The sequence below is a fragment of the Lissotriton helveticus genome, chromosome 12 (assembly GCF_964261635.1).
Source record: "Lissotriton helveticus chromosome 12, aLisHel1.1, whole genome shotgun sequence".
Taxonomy (NCBI): Eukaryota; Metazoa; Chordata; class Amphibia; order Caudata; family Salamandridae; genus Lissotriton; species Lissotriton helveticus.
In genome coordinates, this window is record NC_136073.1 from 787,338,381 (window position 1) to 787,357,980 (window position 19,600).

At 43.2% G+C, this 19,600-nt stretch overlaps 1 protein-coding gene across 2 annotated transcripts in view; it reads right to left on the minus strand.

Moving 5' to 3' along the window:
- Positions 1 to 19,600, minus strand: part of DENND4B (DENN domain containing 4B) — a 294,054-nt gene that overhangs the window by 109,224 nt on the left and 165,230 nt on the right. For both annotated transcript variants that reach the window (XM_078670188.1, XM_078670189.1), the window contains exons 17-20: positions 18,085 to 18,213; positions 14,856 to 15,003; positions 8,669 to 8,854; positions 6,220 to 6,695 (exon numbers count right to left, since the gene is read on the minus strand). In XM_078670188.1, the coding sequence (XP_078526314.1) occupies positions 6,220 to 6,695; positions 8,669 to 8,854; positions 14,856 to 15,003; positions 18,085 to 18,213 (939 nt within the window). The remainder of the gene's footprint in view (positions 1 to 6,219; positions 6,696 to 8,668; positions 8,855 to 14,855; positions 15,004 to 18,084; positions 18,214 to 19,600) is intronic.

Below are 19,600 nucleotides of genomic sequence, written 5' to 3' on the forward strand. Positions count from 1 at the left end.
GTGTCTGCCCTCTAACAGAGAACACCAAGACACTACTGCTGGAGGAAGGCAAGATCTGGACCATCAGATCCCACACCAATTGCAACAGCTCGCAGGTGGTGTACCTTATTACTTGCCCATGCAACCTTAGATATGTGGGTATGACCAGTAGGAAGATCAAGCAACGCATATGCGAACATCGTAGCACGATCCGCTGCCAAAAAACAATGACTAAACTCACAGAACATTTTCTGTCTATGAAACATGGCCCCAATGACTTTAAATGGACCATTATTGAAAAAGTTGAAAAGGAGTCCAATCTCTTTGAAAAGGAACAGCGTTGGGTTTATAGACTGGCCACTCACAAGTTGGGCCTGAACGACAATATCCCTTGGAATTCAGTTAAAAACTAACACTTCCACGACTGATCTGTGCAATTTTCTGTATGTCTCTTGTTTTGCTGCATGATTTGTAAACTGACTTGGCTGCAATACTATGGCGCTAGATTATCCCTTCCCTTTATCCCCCTGCTAACTTGGGTCACATTCGTTTTCATAAGATGTTGGTCACATTTACTAAACCCCTGTGTTGTTTCGATATGCACTCGACTAAATAGCCATTGTCACGAGGCTATCGAAATAAACAAGTACTAGCACTTTAATTCCCATCTACTGAATGACGCTGTTGACAGCAGGGTGTGCTCTCTGTTTGGCAGTACGTACAGTGACGTTTAACTGTTCATACCCCCATGAGCTCCTCTTCCTATTGGCCATTCAACCGCCCACACGCCCAGCGCCGATCACGCCCTACACGTCCAACCACGCCCAACCCGGAAACGGCATGCACATTTACCCCGCCGGCTCCGCAGCTCAGTAACCCACGGAGCACTCGCGGTGACGGTGTAGGTGCAAACGGCGCCTCATTTTCCTCTTACAAGTAAGATTGTTCCTTTACGGTGACGCCTTAAGCCTCTATGGATCAGAGTTTCATTATCGCCAATACCCTGTATTGTTACTGTCTACTTAGATCGTAACGAGAAAAACGCCAGTCCCGGAGTGGCTCATGGAGCATTGAATATAAAGCTCCTAGTAAGATGATCAGCCTGAACTTTCGTTCACTATACTCATGCATGCTAACCACTACCAGGCACCGTCGCTCCACGTGTGGTCGTTGTATCATGTCCAGAATTAGTTTTTTATGTCACGTACCTATTTGTTATTTTAATCCTGCATAGTCGCCTTCACTTGCACGACGACTCCGCTGTTTCTCAGCCACTGAGACACAAACACCCAGCACTTCGCCTTTACGTGTCCAGTGCTTTTCCCATAACTAGCACTGACACCAAGTGATTTGAGTATCATAGATACATTGGGTGTGCCACCACGTGGTATGTGGCATTATTGGGACTTATCTCACACGTCCCTCACATCAAGTTTATGATGAATGTTGATGAACATCACCACTCACCGATTGTGTGTTATGTATGTCTTTATATATGTATATGTTCGTTATCCACAACCCCTTTTTCCCTCATTTTTCTCAACAGGTTTTTTCAACAGACTAAAGAAGAAAACAGTTTTTGGAGATTCATTTTGTTTCTCCTACTGCTACCTACGAGGATAGGGTGCTCCTTAGCGTGCGCATACCGTCCCGAAGGTACCCCACGGTCCTGACGAATACCTGTTAATTTGACACATAGGTAGAAACATGTAGACCTTTTTATCCCACACGCCATATAGTTTTTTCACCGACAGCTCTCCTAATTGGGCAACAGGTGCCTCCTTCTTTTAACTATATCCGTTACACCCCAGAATAAACCACGTAAGTGGGCAGTTCCGGATATTTTTAATAACACTTAGTTCTTCCCTTACACACATAAAAGAAATAAAACCAGCTCCACTGTAATCAGGTGTCGCAGCACACCTGGATGGCATTCGGCTGTCCGGGTGGGACCCCGATGATGAAGCATGTCACCAACTAGGTTGGTGAGTGAGGGGTCTTCTTAAGGACAAAGGACGTCCTTTCTTTGGCTTGTGGCTAACACACAGACTCGCCTCTACTGAGGTTGGGTGTATCCCCCAGGTGTAACTCCCTTATTGTTGTTTACTGATATATCTAAGGGGACAGGGAGTCCCTCTCCTGCCTTCTTAGGCGAATACCCTTTCTCTCCTTACTGATAATCTGGAATCAATACAGGCCAACTCCACCGAACTACCAACCAACAATAATTTAGACTTGTAACTTTAGATAATCTGCAGAATCCAAACCATTACCATTATTTCCATAACTGGCATCCAGCTTCTTCAGGCAGTTTTATATAGCCCAAATCTGGTCCGGGGGCACTACAGCACTTTACATGAGCAACAGATTACATTACACATTTCATGGGGCACTGGAAGTTAAGTGATTTGCCCAAATTCTCAGAATATTGAGACGAGGCCAGGACTCAAACCTGATTTCCCAGTTGCAAAGTTGACAACTCTGAGCGTTAGGCCGCATCCACTCCGCTTACATTTCCCTGCTGGAGAGGCAGCTGAAGTGGTGGAAAATGGTCTTTAGACAAACTTTCTACAGGGGAAATGAAGGCGATTTGGTTGACTGACAAAACAATTTAGACAAACCCGACCCTTCTGTCATAAAACCCTGCTAATGGACAAGCAATCGCCTATGTTGGCTTGTGCCACATCCTAATGGCCAATCAGAGTCTACATATGCTCCAGCTCGGTTTTGCTTCACTATTATCTCCCCCCAGTCTCTGTTCTACTGCATTTCCTTAACCTCACCTAGACCTTGCATGGGGCTTTACTGACCTTGTTACTTGTAGGTACATATGATTTAATTTAAACGTTTTAGTAGCTGGATTAAAAATTAAGTTACCTGTTTAAGTGTTTTTTCTTTCACTTCTTCACACCCATCAGCAATGTAATCCTATTACTCTGATATCATGTTTGCAAATGGGAATATAATTACGGAGAATTATTCATTAGCATTAAAGCTAAATATTGCATGTAGGTCACTTCGACACTATCAATTCACTGTGAAGATGCTCTTTTACTTTTTTGCAAAAGCACAGATGTTCTGAATGGAATAAAACTTGGGGCTAGACCACCCTAGCAGTACCTTCCAGTTTTGCTTGGTTGCCTGGTTATTGGGGTTCCTATCAAGGGCATCCAGTGAAGTGATCAGAACTCTACACTTTTTAAACATCTCAGTGGCATCTATGCTGGAAATGCTTCGATGTTTAATATTGAGACTTGAACTTTGAGGTAACTGAGTCAGCCATCTTTCTGGGGTAGCTAGACTTTACCCTGCCCACCTCCACTGAGTCCAAACAAGCTTGGACCCCCTCTTGCTAGATTTGCATGTGTGAATGAAGTTGTGCAATTCATTTGTTAGCCTTTGGGTTTTATTTACCGTCTCCTAAAGGGCCCCTCTCACCTGTGCATTTTCCAACACAATATATGACAGCAGAAACACATCTACAGAAACCTCCTTACATATTTAAGAGATCCGCTTCTTAAAGGCTGTGTGATTGGTTCACAATCACTACTAACCACGTGTGGACTGGGAAGTCCTACGATGAAGAGACCCACTAAGGAGTGGGGAAGTAAACAATTCCTGGGGAGAGGAGTTGGCCTAACGGCTAGGGCGTCCGACCTCGAATCTGGGGAACTGGGTTCGAGTCTTGGCAAGGACGCTGAACATCCTGTGATTCTGGGCAAATCACTTAATCTCCCCGTGCCTAACAAAAATGAATGTGTCCTCATGTAATGCAACTGGTGCTATGTAAAGCGCTCTGATACCCGATGCGGGTCAAGTTTGCGCTATATAAAACTCTGTAAAAAAAAAAAAAATCCTTTTTTTTTTAATTACCCTCACACACCCTAGTGGTGTCATGCTTCATTATCGGGTCACCCTGACGCCTAAAAGTCAGGGTGGGCTCGACCGTATTTCAGGGAGCTCTTAGGAGTATTTATGGTCCTATGACACGAAGGCCAACATGCTTCAGTCCTGCAAGGGCCATAAAGGTCCTGGACTTTATTCAGGGCAACACCACGCCCTCCCTGGAAACGCAGAATGAGATTTCCCTATACTTCTGTTTACATAAGGGCAGATAGCTGCTACTTATTTTTCTCTCTAAAAAAATATAATTTATCTCTTTCATCCTCTTATCACTCCATCTGTAAATACAAACAAAGAAACAAGAAAATCATAGTGTATTATTCATTGAATACAATCAGATACTTCCCAAGTGTGATGTGCTAACCAGTCCACCTGTGTTGTCAACAGGGGGAAAAAACCACATCATTTCTCTATTTCCATTGCACCTCAGATCTGTGACACTGTCAGAAAATGCAGTTTGCCGACTGGTTTCTACATTGCACAGGGGCAGAGTGAGCAGCAATGGAAAACACTAGTCGGAGTCGTAAACCTGGCAGTACACAGCCACCTTGCTCGTCCACGAATCAGACTTCTACTCCATATCGCAGGACAAGCTCCCCATCATCTAGTGCACGGAGGCTCTAGATAACTCCACTACATAAAAGAGCCTGGCCATGTTGGGGAACTCGGGTGGAACTAAAGAGAAAAGAGGCCATCTCTGAGACTGCTTGTCTCCACCCTTTTGGCACAATCCGGGCTATTCCTGTCCATAGGTCTAACAGGTTATATGCCTTTGACATTCCTTGCTGGAGGCCCAAAAGGCACCCCAAGCACACCTCCAAACAGGTCAGAAGGATGTGGCAGAACTTTATTTTTACCTTGTTCTAGTGCCCAAATACCATGAAGTGTCCCTCCGCATAATTATCATAAAAAGTCCTCTGCACAACACCCTGAAATGAACTGAGCGGATGCACCAATGCTGGCCCGTGCCTGTTGCCAGAGACTGTAATTCCAACTTGTCATGCTTTTGTGATATATGCTGAAGTCACCAAGACAGCCAAAGAAAATGTAGATTCACACAGAAATATTAAAGAAAGAGTCCAGCTTTTCTGCCATGACACTTGTATTTGGAACCTTTCACTGTTTCCAAAGCATCATTTACATTATTATCGAGTCAGGTTTTTTTGATTTTCTAATTACCTCTATGAAGGCTTAAATGTGGTCTGACTCTGCAAAGCAGCACAATGAAGGTCTGAAATGTTGTGACATTCTATCGTTTTTGATGTTTTAACTATTTGTAAGAGAAAAGCAGATGCTTCTCCACAAGAACTACCACTGCCCCTTCAATAACCCTTTAGCTTAGTTATGTACACATGTTCAGGTTTTTTCTATCTGTCCTAAAACCAGTTGCTTAAACATTTAGGTTAATTTGCTAAGAGGCATTTAACTCATTTGTGTAAAAGTACCCCACACCCAGAATTCATGTTCCAGTGACCTTGGTCACTCAGTCTCCGACTTCCCGAGTTGAGTACAGTTTATAAATTTACAATATTGTGAAGAAAATGTGACATCCTATGAATTTATTGTGTTGGAGTTACTTGCTGCCCTAGTAAATGTGCCCTGTTTCAACCATTTGCTCTGCTTCATACTCAGTTTAAGTTCTGTGTACAAAATCTACAAAAGGGTAACAATAAGTCACATTTTCATTAAGATAAGGAGAATAAACCCAACTTCTAAGAAGTTCTAAACTAATTAGATCCAATGACCTTACAGGCAGTTGAGTACAGTCCACCACTGAATACATCTCAGTGATGGTTTAGTATTGGAGACCGCACGTGCAAGGTATCTCTGAAGTGGTTGAGTTGTAACACATCTCTAAGATGGCGGAGTCCATAGTTCCCCCCACAGCATCTCAGATGTGGTTAAGTCACCCACCTCTTACTCTAGTTTGAAAGGATGGCTGGAATCCTGAAGGAGCAGAGTTCAGATCCTAATTCTCTGTATCACTGATGTAGTGGTTGCCCGATCTCAATATTTGAGATGGTCAAACAAGCCCCTTTCTTAATTGGACCCTTCAGGCGATACATTTCATCTCCAACTTGTGACCGAGGTGTAGATCTTGGCCTACACAGTGCCATCTGAAGATGGCCATTGATGTTTGAAACTTTGGCACTGCTACTTTTGTGCCTATTTCATACCTTAAAAAATAGTAAAGCCATCCTGTCGGTCTCTCTGTAGCTCAGAGGCCAAATAAGACCCATCCCCCCATCCCCCCCTTCCCATGTACCTCGGACAGGTGAACTTGCCACCACCCTGTAACTCCCAGATGGGTGAACCAGTCATTCTTCCTCTCTGTACCTCGGATGCTGTAGATTCTGGCCGCTCCCGTGTCCTCAATAAGTTGTCCATCTGGCTTTTTATGGAGTGCTGCTGCCGCTGTTCTGAAGACCTACGCAAGACTTTCCCATCCTTTATCCCTCCAGTCTGTTCGGCATTGGCTGACTGTCGGCGAGTTGATCGACTTTTCGTTGGTGTCAGTAGTTGCTGCAGCTTGCCTGCCAGGCTAGTCCGAAGGGGGCCGAACTTCCTGCTGTTTCGATCCCCCCGCTTTGAGCCACGTCCGCTGGAAGAGTCTAACCCATCAACTGAGCTCTCAGTCAAATGCAGCTCAGAGCTGTCAGAGGTGAAGCGGTCACTATGTGTCTCATCGGTGAAGAAACTGACATTAGACATACTTCCACCCTCGGAGTCCGCAAGAGTTGCATCCGTGATCTGGGGCAGATTGGGTTGTTCTGCTGAGTTGTCTACCTTTTGCTTCTCTGTAACTTTCAGCACTAGTCACAAAAAAAAACAAAGAGAGATGAAACATCAGGATGTTAGTAAAGAGTTAATTCATCTACGCTCACTGCTTTGATTTAAATAAATCACTATGGAGATGCACCTGGGCATATGTGGAATGAACAAGATATACACAATAAGAGTATCTTACATGTCAGTTGTTTTTATAGCAGTAATTCCACCATAGGGTTGCTTAAAAGCACTAAGGGGAACGAAAGACGGAAAGAGAACACCTGAAAGATAATGTAGGAACCAAAGCCTAGAGGGTATGCTTGGCAGAGAAAATCAATTAAAACAAAAGGGAGACTCCAAAATAAAAGAAGAGATGGCAAGTACGGCCAGGGACACAAAGTTCAGGTTTCATTTCCCTCCATCCAAGACCCCACCACCACATCCGAAGAAGGACTATCTGCACTTTGTCTCTTTCTCGCACTAAAAAGCATGTTGTGGCCTGTGCATGAATGATAAAGGTAGTGAGATGGGCACCAGCACTATCTTGATTTCCCTCAGACTAGAATTATGTGAGAATTGCCATTTGAGGTTTTGATCAAAAGCACTGCCTCTGATGCCAAAGCACAGGCCCAGCACTTCTGTGTACCAGGGGCCAGTCAGCCCATCTTTCCCTAACCTAGTCCAGGGCCATCCCTCTTACTAACAGATGTACTAGGCGTGGTAAGTCTGGAGCTAGACAAATCAGGAGACAGGCGTTTGGAAAGAATACAAAAGCTGATCGGGCAAGGGCCAGATCCTCAAGTTTCTGCAAGGATATATTCAAAAGTTGTGAATTTCTCAGTCACAAAATCTTCCGTATCTTACAGCCTGGATAGGAAAGCATGGCACAGGAATTCAAAAGAACACAAATTATTTTATAAGACAATCTTTTTCCAAATTGTATACTCTGCTCACAATTTTCCCAATCAGGACTGCTTCTGTGCTAATTGTCAATGTGATTTAAAGAACTACTTTATACAATGTTTGAGCACATGCTGTGGCTAGATATTAGTGATTTACTGTCTATTGTAGATGTTGCAATGGATGTAGCTCTACCCAATCTTCCTACTGCAACCTTGGCGTATTTGTTCAACTACCTTTACAAAGAGTGAACTAAGAATGCATAGCGCTTCAGTTTTGCCTCATTTGTGATGAGGCTCTGGCCACTGCATTGCCAGTGAACATGATTACAAATATCCTTGTTCTCTGAACACTGCAGACTAGTAAAATCAAGACATTACAGCTTAGTAAAACCAGAGGCTAGTCCACCTCCATACACGAAAAGTGGAATGGCAGCAGAAAATGGTGACATAGCAAGACTAGGGTGTATCGCCTGGAAGAATAGGAGAAGGGGAAATTGAGGTTTCAATAAAAAATGAATACATGTAGAATTTTTATCCTAGGGCCAGGCAGTGATGGGACCCCTCGTTTGGTGCCAGTGGCAGACTAATTCTCAGACTGTGACATTGCTAGGCTCCTGAGGTTTACAATGACCTAGAATAACGAGGTTCATCTGAGAAGCCAAAGGCGAAGATAACAAATACACATACTGTCTTGTTTCCCCCTACGTGAGCTGTCACTGGTGCTACATACTTCATTGTATACTTGATTCCAGTCTCTTAAGACCTAAATAGAATCACTCCCCCTTTTCCTAAATTCCACATACTTCACTGAGCCAGCACACTCTGAACCTGAATAGGATTCACCATTTCCTAAAAGTGTTCCTTTCCAACGGCAAAAGAAAGGCCATTTATTTTCATAGCCAGTGAGCTTGGAAGTAACCAACCTCCTTGTCAGCATCCTGTGCATACACACAAGTGCTCTCGATCTGTGCAGTTATCAGGCCATACAATTGTCATACAGTGTCCTTCAAGCCGGATACTCTTCATCCCTGCCAGTATCCCTTAGTGCTATTCCAGGTAACCGGACAGACCCGATGAGTAAAGAATGGTGCAACTCGCCCCCTTAACATACTTACTTGGAGGAACCCAAGAATCCAGACTGTTCTGCTCACTACTTCTACTACAACTCAAGCTCCGACTTTTCACAAGCTTTCCAGTTAGGTCCTCAGTGCTTTCCCGCATACTCCTGCCCGCCCAGGTTCTCTGACGGCACAGACCGAGCCTGGGTGGGGTCTCAGGCCTAGGCCTTTCAGTAAAGTTATCTGAAAAAAAAAAAAAAAAAAAAAAAAGAATGACACCGCACATGCATTAAATGTTACTTATCTGTAACTACACCTCACCAACGTCTATATATTTCATGGATTTTGCATGCTTTTAAAACATTTCACATTTCGAGGATGGGAATCCTCAGGACAAAAAGATCCTAGCAATACATAAAGTGAATGGGCCCTAAACAACAGCTGAAGGAGCTTGTCAGAATCCTAAATTGTTCAGAATGAATCCTTCAACCTTATTAGACAACCTGATTCGGTAGGCTTGTATATGAACCACAAAACCATAACCATGAAGTTTGCAGTTACAGGCAAGGACAAATTTCTTCTCAAACAGTAAGCCTTTAGTAGATTCACTTGAGTTTGAAAACGAATAGCAAGCAGTGCTCCACGGAATGTTGACACAAAAGAAAGAAATTCCTTAGAACATGTATGAGTCTTCTCTAGCTTCAGAGGTCACATAGTAACATCTCAGAGATGTGCGAGATGTGCTCCATGTTGCTATCAGGCTGTTTTCTTGAAGTGGCCTGTAGTCATGTACAACTGATTCTATTGCAACCCTCTGGGAGGAATGAACTATGATTCTGCAAGGTTTAGCTTAACTTTATGGTAAGACAATTTTACTCATGACACTTTCTGTCCATCAACAGCTTGCTTGGATAACGGATATCTTTAGCTGAAGAAAAAGATGCATCGCAAAACTGAACAAAAGAACAACTAGTCTGCTTTACCTGTAGTTCTACGCAAGTTATTTTTTGGCCAATGATTAAGTATTCAGGAACAGCAGTGAAATGCCTTCTTAATATGAAAGCATGAGGAAATCTTTGAAAGGCATATATTTATGCTCGTAACTGGTCTGTCTCTAGGACGATATAGAGAATGTTTCTCCTGAACAAAAGGATGAATCGCAAGTATTTGCATTAGAGAAGCGATAACTACTTGCAATGTTGAGTTCTATGGCAAGGATAATACCCTACAGATTCAATGGTTGATATCACATTCCTAGATACAATCATGTTCACGTCCTATTTAGACAGCAGCAAAAGTCTTGTTAAATCTTCATGCAATGCTTTCGTCATTTGAGCACTGAATACCTTTCTACAGCAGATAACTGCTAAGAGAGCAACCCAGGAGGAAAACATCTGTAACTCCGCTTTGCCAGGTCTAGACCATATGGCTGTAACTAGCAAATAAAAGCATGAAAAAGTACTGTGCAACACATGCAGATGTCTTCTTTTTGTAAAACGTTGTTTTCATATCTTTAGTCTTCAAAAATGTAGTGCTGGCCTCAAACTACCTGGCATCCTCCTTTCTAGAAAGTAGAGACACAAACTCCCTTGTAGCAATGACTTAAGGGGATCTTCTCCATTGACACTTAAGCTAACACATCCATTTCCTTTCTCAGAGTTGTGTTGGTTGGTTGTGGAAATGTTTTACTGTTAAGTAGGAATTGTTTGTGGCCATTCAAGAAAGAAATTAGTACACCATTTTCAGCATTTAGCTCACCAGTCGCCTATAAATTGTACTATTTCTCATTCCATAGAGTAGCGAAGGTTCAGAGGGACATGCAAATGCGTGTCAATCTTGCTTGGCGGAACACAGTTGGAGGTTCCCGTCCTTTTAGTATTTCTAATAATTACCTTGACGTTAACTATGTCATGTTTGGGGCTGGATGACGATATGGATGATTGGTACTACTAGCAGTTAACATTGGTGGATTCTGACACACTTACTGGAAGGGCTGACAAAACTGTACAGGTTTTTTGACTGTGGTCAGTCATGGCCTTAGATATTTCAGTATCCATGGTGATAGCTCGCAATTCCTCTTACCGCATGATTCCCTAATGTCTTATCTGCACAAGGGAAAATGTAGGACTGTCTACTAGATTCCGGTTTTGAATTTACTGCCCTTAAGCCATCAACACCTCATCAACAAAACTCCAATAGACATAGGTCAGAAAGTGTCTCTGGCAAAAATCACAGACATCCAAATGGATCAATTTGCTGACAATTTCCTCTCCAATGGGATAACCATCGCATTTCACTATCGTGTTTTTAGGGCACAAATGTATGAAGGCCCTCATTGTCCGCTGCTTTTTCCCTCAATATTTAGAAAGCATCACTAATAAAATTGCAGTTTTCGGCAAAAAGTTGAAATTAATTTATTTTCTGCCCAAAAACATCTGGTTTTAGATCTTCCTGACCAGGAAAAGAAAGGAGGAGAAACTTGAGGGCCTTCTTGTGACCCGCTACATTTACAGAGACCAGTCTGACATGAGAGAAGAATCTTGTGACACTTTAGGCTTCTGGCCTCATATGTCTTCAATGGTTGCCACTAAAAAGACCCACCAATATAAGCTATACTTGGCACAGTAAAAAAAATGTATTTTTAATTCCTCCAGGACATCAAAATAAATAAATGTTCCTAGAGTCTTTCCACTAAATTATTCCAGAAGATTTCGCCACTATGTTCCCGAATCTCAATAAAGACATTGTTCAAGAATTCTAGGTGAAACAAGAGGATTCCTGCAAGGGTACCTGCATTGTGGCATATGTGGCACCCCTAGCTAACATCATGAGATCCCACGGGTTCATTCCAGTATCATACGCGGATGATACCCAACTCCTCTTCCCTTTTAAAATCATGACTCCTGAGGTGCGTGACTCCTTCGCCCGGGGGATGAAGGAGGTGGCACGGTGGATGGCAGCTAACTTCCTGCAGTGCAACGTCTCCAAGACCGAGGTTATGCTCTTTGGAGAGGCCAAACGCTTATGGACTCCGGACTGGTGGCCTCAAGATCTTGGCCCTGTCCCTGAGCCCAAAATGGTGGTAAAAGACCTGGGAGTGAAACTGGACCATGAGCTTACCCTAACACAACAAACTAATCAAGTGGTAGGCTCATGTTTCCATGTTATTGGGCTTCTCAGGAGAGTATTCCCTCTGTTACCGGATACCACCAGGAGAACGTTGGTCCAGTCACTAGTGTTAAGTAGGCTGGACTATTGCAACGGGTTGATGTTAGCTGCCAATGAGAGTGTCTTTGCCAGATTGCAGGTTGTGCAAAACACTGCTGCACGACTGGTTCTAAATGTCCCGCCTCGTACTCCCTCAAAACCGTTGCTGGCCAAACTCCACTGGCTTCCAGTAAAGCAGAGGGTGATGTTTAAGATCTGCTGTGTCATCCACAAATGCCTCATTGGAAAGGGTCCTGGTTACCTCACTGAAAAATTCATCCCTTATGTTCCATCTAGATCTCTGAGATCGGGAGATCAGGAATTGCTATGTGTTCCCAGGGCCTTGAAGGCAAGAAAGGGGGGAAGGGCCTTATCAGTAGCTGGCCCCAAGTTGTGGAACCAACTCCCGAAGGATATTAGAGTATGCAGGGAACATTTCCCTTTTAGGAAAAAACTCAAAACCTTCCTCTTTAACTATTAGTTGGTCTTAGGGCTATTTACTAAATCATGACTAGCTTTCCGTTCTTTAGTTGCTGCCAAAGGCGCGGAGATACTCCCTTGGGAGTCGATTCACAGCGCCATACAAACATGCAAATAAATAAATAAATAAAATTGGAGGCGCTGGCTTTGATGGAATCAGAATCGCTGTTTTCATCAGCAATGTTGTTGTCGAGGACACCGAGGTCATTGATATGAATGATCTCTGACGGTCTGGTCATCAGGAGGATGGTTCAAACAGTCTGTGACGTTGAGGTACTTCTTACGGTCAGGAAGCCGACTACTAGGCTTCTTGGTCCCAACAGCATAACAAGAAGCGGACACCATAGGTGAAGCTTTAGTGTAGAGTGAAATCGCTTGGAAGAGTCCAAATGCACAGTCTATATGGTAATGTCGGAGGCTCTGAGCAAGTAAAGTAATGGCCGGGCCTGGTGGCTCAGTGGACTAATGCATCCACTGCAGGGGCCTGTGTTCAACCTCATGGTCACAGGTTCAAATCTCCCCAGGTCCCCTCAGCCTTTCATCCACCTGAGGTCGCTAAAATGAGTACCATTGAGTTGGGTAACAATAAACATCTGTTATTCAGCACCAAGATGCCCCATTGGGGGTGAACGTGCACTTTAAAAATACACGTTATGTTATCTTATGTTATGTAAGCAGGGTGACTGCTCCATTGGCATATCAGCAAACTACCTGCATCTCAGGCTGGCCGGCCCCTTGTAGGGTGGGTCAGCCTAATTCTTTTCTGTCAGACCATCTTGTCTGGTGGATGGCAGACCCCACTAGCTTGTGGGTAGTCGGTCTTCCTTTTCGTGCAGGCAGTCAGACCCCCCCTTGGCTGGCTGGTGGACTAGCTGATCCCCTTGACTGGCACACGGTTTGACCCCCTATACTGTTATGTCAGTGCTTATTCTTTCACTCTTTTCTATCACTTGAAAGACTCATTCCAATTTGAAGAGATCTGAAGGGAGTGAGCCAAACACAAAGAAGCAGTGGATACACCTTGTTCGCATTTAGCATTCTGTCGAGAAATAAAACTGTCTTCTCGAAAAGAATTCCAGACTCAGGCAGAGAAATCCTCGTAATTTGAAAGATATCCCGTTGGATACAAACAGCATGCACAACAGTCATGTACATCATCCTGGAAAGCAATTCTGTACCCGTAATACTGTCACTTCTTGGGTTTCTTGCCACCTTTGGCCAAGTTACAGTTTGGTTCTCAAGGAGACAAAGTAAAAGTCACAGACATCCACCTGTTTCAGTGGAAAATCCCCTCATCCTGTCGAAAGCCTTGCAAAAAATAAATGATACAGAAAAAAAGTGTATGAGGTAAAAAATGAAAAATAAATGTATTAATAATCAAATTAATGAGTCGAGCTCTACTGAGGACTCCCCCCAACGGCTGCACAGTGAATGACTCAGACAGGTTCCTTTGGAACAGGCTTTACATTTAATTTACTAGTTGCTGCAGGCATATTGGCCGAACACTAAAACTGTAAATTTCCCTTTTGATGTTGTATACTACTCCTACAAAAAATTGTTGCACATATTACAATGAACCAAAGAAAAAGAGCATAAATGTCCCCATATATAGCAACACGTAATCTAGATTTATATCCCTGCTATATATGGGGACATTTATGCTCTTTTTCTTTGGTTCATTGTAATATGTACAACATTGTTTTGTAGGAGTAGTAAACAACATCAAAAGGGAAATTTACATTTTTAGTGATTATAACAACCTGGTCCCTTTGCGTATAACCTGGTAAACTCTCTCTTTTTGAGACCTAGTGATTTGAAACCGCCGATAACGTGAATACTTTATGTAATACTGTGGCAGTAATGTAGCATGGATTCCCAGCTTGATGACAGGGAATAATTCATAAGCATGTGGACCTAAGGAACAGCCAGTGCTGGATTAGTGCTCGTGCCCTGAACAAAGCACAACATGAGGATTCACGCAACATATTTAGCATTGCTTTTACTGTTTGCACGTTACACAAACATAAAAGTTGATATTCTAAACAGCACATGCTCCCATGATCAACTGCACATGAATGGAAAGTGTACACTACCCTTGCAATAAAAACACTTCATAAAATAATAAGTAGCACACCCCTTTCTGCAGCAAACACAGGCAACGTCTTCCTCAGGCTCATACAAAGTTGGATAGGTTGAGGTCACATCACATACAGCATGCTAGCATCTACACATAGCAAGTACCTGCAAAGCTCACACACTATAAGCAAAGCAAATGTTACACACACACCCCGCTCAATGGTGACAGCCCTAAAGCACATTCAGAGATCACCAGCACTCATGCACACTGACATCACATCAAGCAGATGTAGCTCCAATAGCACAAAAGGAGGCCACCTTCCAAAGTGCACACACAAAAGCATCTTTGTGGGCGCACACACACACACACACACACACACACACAAGTGCACACATGCCTGATCACATCTCACTCAGCACAAACAGAGCGAAGTTCATATCACAGACTTTTACAGGGTCTCAATTGCAGGCTTGGGCTCACCTTGCACATTGAACGTGGGGGCTTCTTGACGTTTCCTTTCCTTTAATGGCTGACGAAACTGAGCAGCCCCAAGAACCACGTTTCTTAACTTTGCCCAGCGTAGTCTGCCACCCTTGGTAGCAGACGGCCACTTGCTCTCCAGTACAGCCTGAAAAACAAGCAAAAATAAGCCAACAAAGACAAAGGTTCTCCATTGATGTGCATGCCTCACTCTGCTTACACAGTCTAATTTCTTTCTCATAAAAAATAAAAACTGCTTTCAATCTCATCCTAAATACAGGCTATACAAGAACCTCACAGAGGCACAGTCAGTCAGAAATCTTTAGTCGGCACAAATTAAGTGAACCATAAAGTGAACATTTAATCACTGCTTGCAGGCTGCACATTACACACTGCCTGGCTCTCTACTGGGCAAACATTGTATGGTGCTAGGAGTCTTGTTGTACTGTTCTGCAGAAGCTGCACAGTACCTGGAGCCTGACCCCACACAGCTCCTTCAGCAGAAGTTTGAGTAGGACTAGTTAATGGTGTGGATCCAGGCTGGTGTAAGGTGCCATTGGGATAGGATTTTATAAAGGATCGATTTGCCTCCGGCATGACAGGTGAAATTATTGGACCAAACAAATATTTCATGCCACTGGTTTGTACCAGGGGAGATGTTGAGGTATTTTTCCCATTTTAGGAGAAAACTGAGGAGGGCATATATTCTAGAGTCTAGATGTTTAGTGGAGGAAAAATGCTGCAGCAATGTTTTGAAATACATTAGTTGTCTAGCGGCCCAATCTTTAACTCCAGTCTGGGATACCCAGTGTCTAATTGGTAGGCAGTGGATGCACCCTATATTTGGAATCTCATGCCCTAAATTTATTTCCTCAAATGATTTCAGGGTGCTATTAAGAGTTGAAATACCGGACTGTAATGCACCCCTTCCACCTCCAAATCTAAAACTTGCACTTTTTGTCACCAGTGTGAAGTAGTAATTGGCGACTATTGCTGCGAGGGGTGATTGGAATGTAGTGAGCCCTTCCCTACGGGAACTGGAGTCTCGCATCCCTAGTGTGGCTCTAGTTCTTGGAGAGATGTAGAGGAGTCGGACTTGTCAGTCGACAGGGACCTAGGTTACTTTTCCAGTTGATGGATTCTGATCTATAAAGCACCATCTCTTGTCATTTCCTTTTCAAGCCATTAGGTCATATATCATAGCAGGGAAGCTTGGACGTACTGCATTAAAGGAGAGACTTTAACTCCCCATCTCTTGGGTGTCTCCTGCAGGTCTTTGAAGAAAGTCTTGGTCTTCCATCTACCCAGAAATAGGTTGAGTAGGCCGTTTGCAACCATGTAATATCTTCCCTCTTCAGGGGAAGCGGCAGGATCTTGAGGATATATAAGATTCACAGTAGCAGCGTCATTGTCGGTGCCGCTATTTTTCCCACTCAAGATAGTGCATGGTTTTTGCAAGCTGCCAAAGTAAATCTTGGTTTGCGTAGCAGTAATTCGAATTTCAGTTTGGGGCATGCCAGTGGTCTAGGCACCAGTGGGATGCCTAGCAATTTAATGCGGTCTTTAAACTAGCAAAATGGTGTTTCATGTACCAGATTCACGACAAAAAACTCATTCTCCGACTAACACCAAACCTTAAGATTTAGTCATATTGATTTGGAGATCAGATCTTGATGTATGAATTTTCCATTTGCAAAAAGGGGTTGCAAACATGCACAGTGACCTTTTGTGAATGGGAAGGCATTTTGTGAACTGACTTATGTACTCATAGGTCAGATCACAAAATACAGAATTGAAGTGGGTTGCACTTCGCCTTACCTAATTAATATGCATGAGGCATATCCCACATTGCGACCCACTAAGATTGGCTAGAGTCACAAACATGGACCAGCAGACCACCATGTCTGTGATTGCTTATAACGGTAGCTTGTCTCCTTTCTGGTGAAGAATTGGCTTGGTAGTTTGGTCTGCCCTGTTCCCATGATGCACTGGGCCAGGGACAGACTAATTTGCATATAGCCAGGTTCTGAGCTGGGATGGGGCAGTGAGATAAATAACGGTGATGGATCAAGCCCTGATCTTTGGACTGGGTAAGAGTGGTCTGCTTAATTCAGACACTATGTTCATCACCACCCCCTTTTCTGTATTGCTTATAACGAAAGCAATTTTTTAGCCTGTTTGTCTAAAAAGAAAACAGACGCATTTTTTTTTTTTTTTTAAAGGCAGGACTAGTTAAACAAACCCTTTTTAGGTGAAGGCAGTGGTCCATGGACCACTGACAAAGCCTAAACATTTGATCAACATATTCAAAAGGGGAGGGGGTCCCCTTCCTGTTTGTGAATGGATTACCATCAATTTTGAAATGGTGGTGAAATATTAATGTTTTGCGACCGGATTTTTGTTGCAAAACATTATAACAAACCTTAGGGAAATTTGGATAGTAACGCCCCTTCCAAACAGCGTTTTCCTGATGTTTACTTAAACATTTATTGATTCGAATAACCTTTTCCGTATCATGAATTAGATTTAGTACATTCCCAAAAATTATTTTTAGCGGGTGAAAACCCTCTACGTATAGAATCTGAGTGTTTGCACCCATTAAGACACTTTATACATCATGCCCCAGATACTATCTATTCCTCAAGGAGAAGATAAGGGCCTGGAGTGACTGTAGGGCTTCAGTGAGGGTAAGGTGGATAACGTATGCGAGGAGGACAGTTTGTGTCTTGACAAAAGGAAATACCCTAATTCAGGGATGCCTTCTGATTTTCTGCAGGAGGGGTAGAGAAAAAAAAAAAGACGGAAAAGAAGACGGGACAGAGAAAACCGCAGATTTGTGCTCTTGCTTACGTGTGAGAAGGCAAAGGACTGTCCATTGACTTTCAACCCTGCCTGAGGGTTTCAGTATAGTACCATAATTCATCCCAGCACACTAGTATGCAGGCCAAATTGCTTTAGTACATTGCCCAGCATTCCCCAGTCTACCTGGTCATACGCCTTATCAGCATCGGCGACAGGTACTGCCCCCCCCCCCTTCTTACTAGCAATATCTATAAGGTACAAGGCTTTTGTGGCGTTATTTGCTGTTCTAAAGTATTTTAAATTAAATTGTTTAAGTGGGCCATGATTTTTGGGATGCATCAGGTTAAAACTACTTGTGTTCTAAACAAAGACTTGACAGGACCTGCAGTAAGACCGTCATTTGAATATAAAACCCATTACTCTCTACCTTGTTGTAGTAGCCATAAGTAATAGTGTTGGGGACGATTCCAGCCTTCTTCATTTCCAACATGACTCGCACAGCCAGCACCGGCTCTCCATATAAACCACAGAGCTGCATGAGAATCCGATAACAAACCTTGAATGCAGGAGACAAAAACAAAGTTTCAATAAAGAGTGATGGCAAAAAGCAGAGGGGAGGGGCAGACATATGGACAAGAGAATGAGAGCAGCAGTTCCTCCTTCAATATTCGGACTGTATCCAACTGCCAACTGTGCAACCATGCTCCCAAATGCCAACCAACCTATGAGCTTTAATGTCAGTGCCTAAATGCCATCAAGTAAGAAGTTAGAGGTAAGAAGTTAGAAGTAAGAAGTTTTTGGTACTCGCTTCCTGTACTTCACGGCGGTACCTGAATGGCGCCATGCATCAATTTAGTTCTGTTAGTGATCCAAATGTATACTCTTTGGTAGTGCATGAATGCTTCAGTGCACCAGGCCTCCGGCAATGTCAAACTGTAACCCCCTGGTGGTGGGTCTGAATGCTGCCATGCACCTGGCCTCCCAGAGACCCAAAAATCATAGCACTAGCAGTGTTCTTTCATTAAAATGCTATTGGTGGTTTCCCATCATTATCATCTAGAGAGGCTTTTCCTAACCTACTCAGGAGGTCTTGGGACTGGTTAGAAAATTAAATATTAGCAGCTTAACCCCTTCGAGGCGGATGACGAGCTCAGCTCGTCATGAGTTACGCCTCTCGTACGCTCATGATGAGCTGAGCTCGTCATGCACCGCTGCTTTTTTAAAAACCCAGCGCACAGCAGAAATGCCTTTAGCACACATGCGGTTAATAAAGTATATACACAGGACGTAGCAAAATATAAACTTGGATATTTTTAAAACACCCTGTTAATGTAAAGGAAGTTAAAACTGCATGCTAAATATTAAGTTGGTATCCTTAGCATGATTTGTTGGAGCGGCACAAGTACAGCAGACATAAGCAGGAGTGGACAATTGGTGGTTTCAATTGTTACACTGGTATGCACCAGCAAAAAGAAAACATGCATTAGGAGCAAAAACACCGAAAGTGAGATGTTATAGCCTAGCATATCACATTGTCTTTTAGAAATTAAGACATTTTCAAATGTTCTGATATTCCCATTTTAAATGGCAAGTATTGCATGTGTTTAGGTTTGTGAAGTGAATTATATATTTCATATTTTTGTTTAAGGTATACTTTTTTCCTTATTTCTGTGAATTGTTTTGAGAGTCAAATCGCACAAATTACATTAGCTGGTGTCCCTGGCTTCTGGTACAGATTCAATGGGGTGTAAGAGATGGGGCACCAAAGTTAATGAAAAGGTCAACAACCGCTGATCAAAGGCATTACATGTCTGATGCCACACATTGTGCCAGGCGGTAATACCGCACCATACGCCATAGGAATCTCATGTATGTGCCCCCTAACATTGATGACGTGGTCTTACCAATCAGGGACCTAGCGAAATACAGCAGGCTGGGTCTAC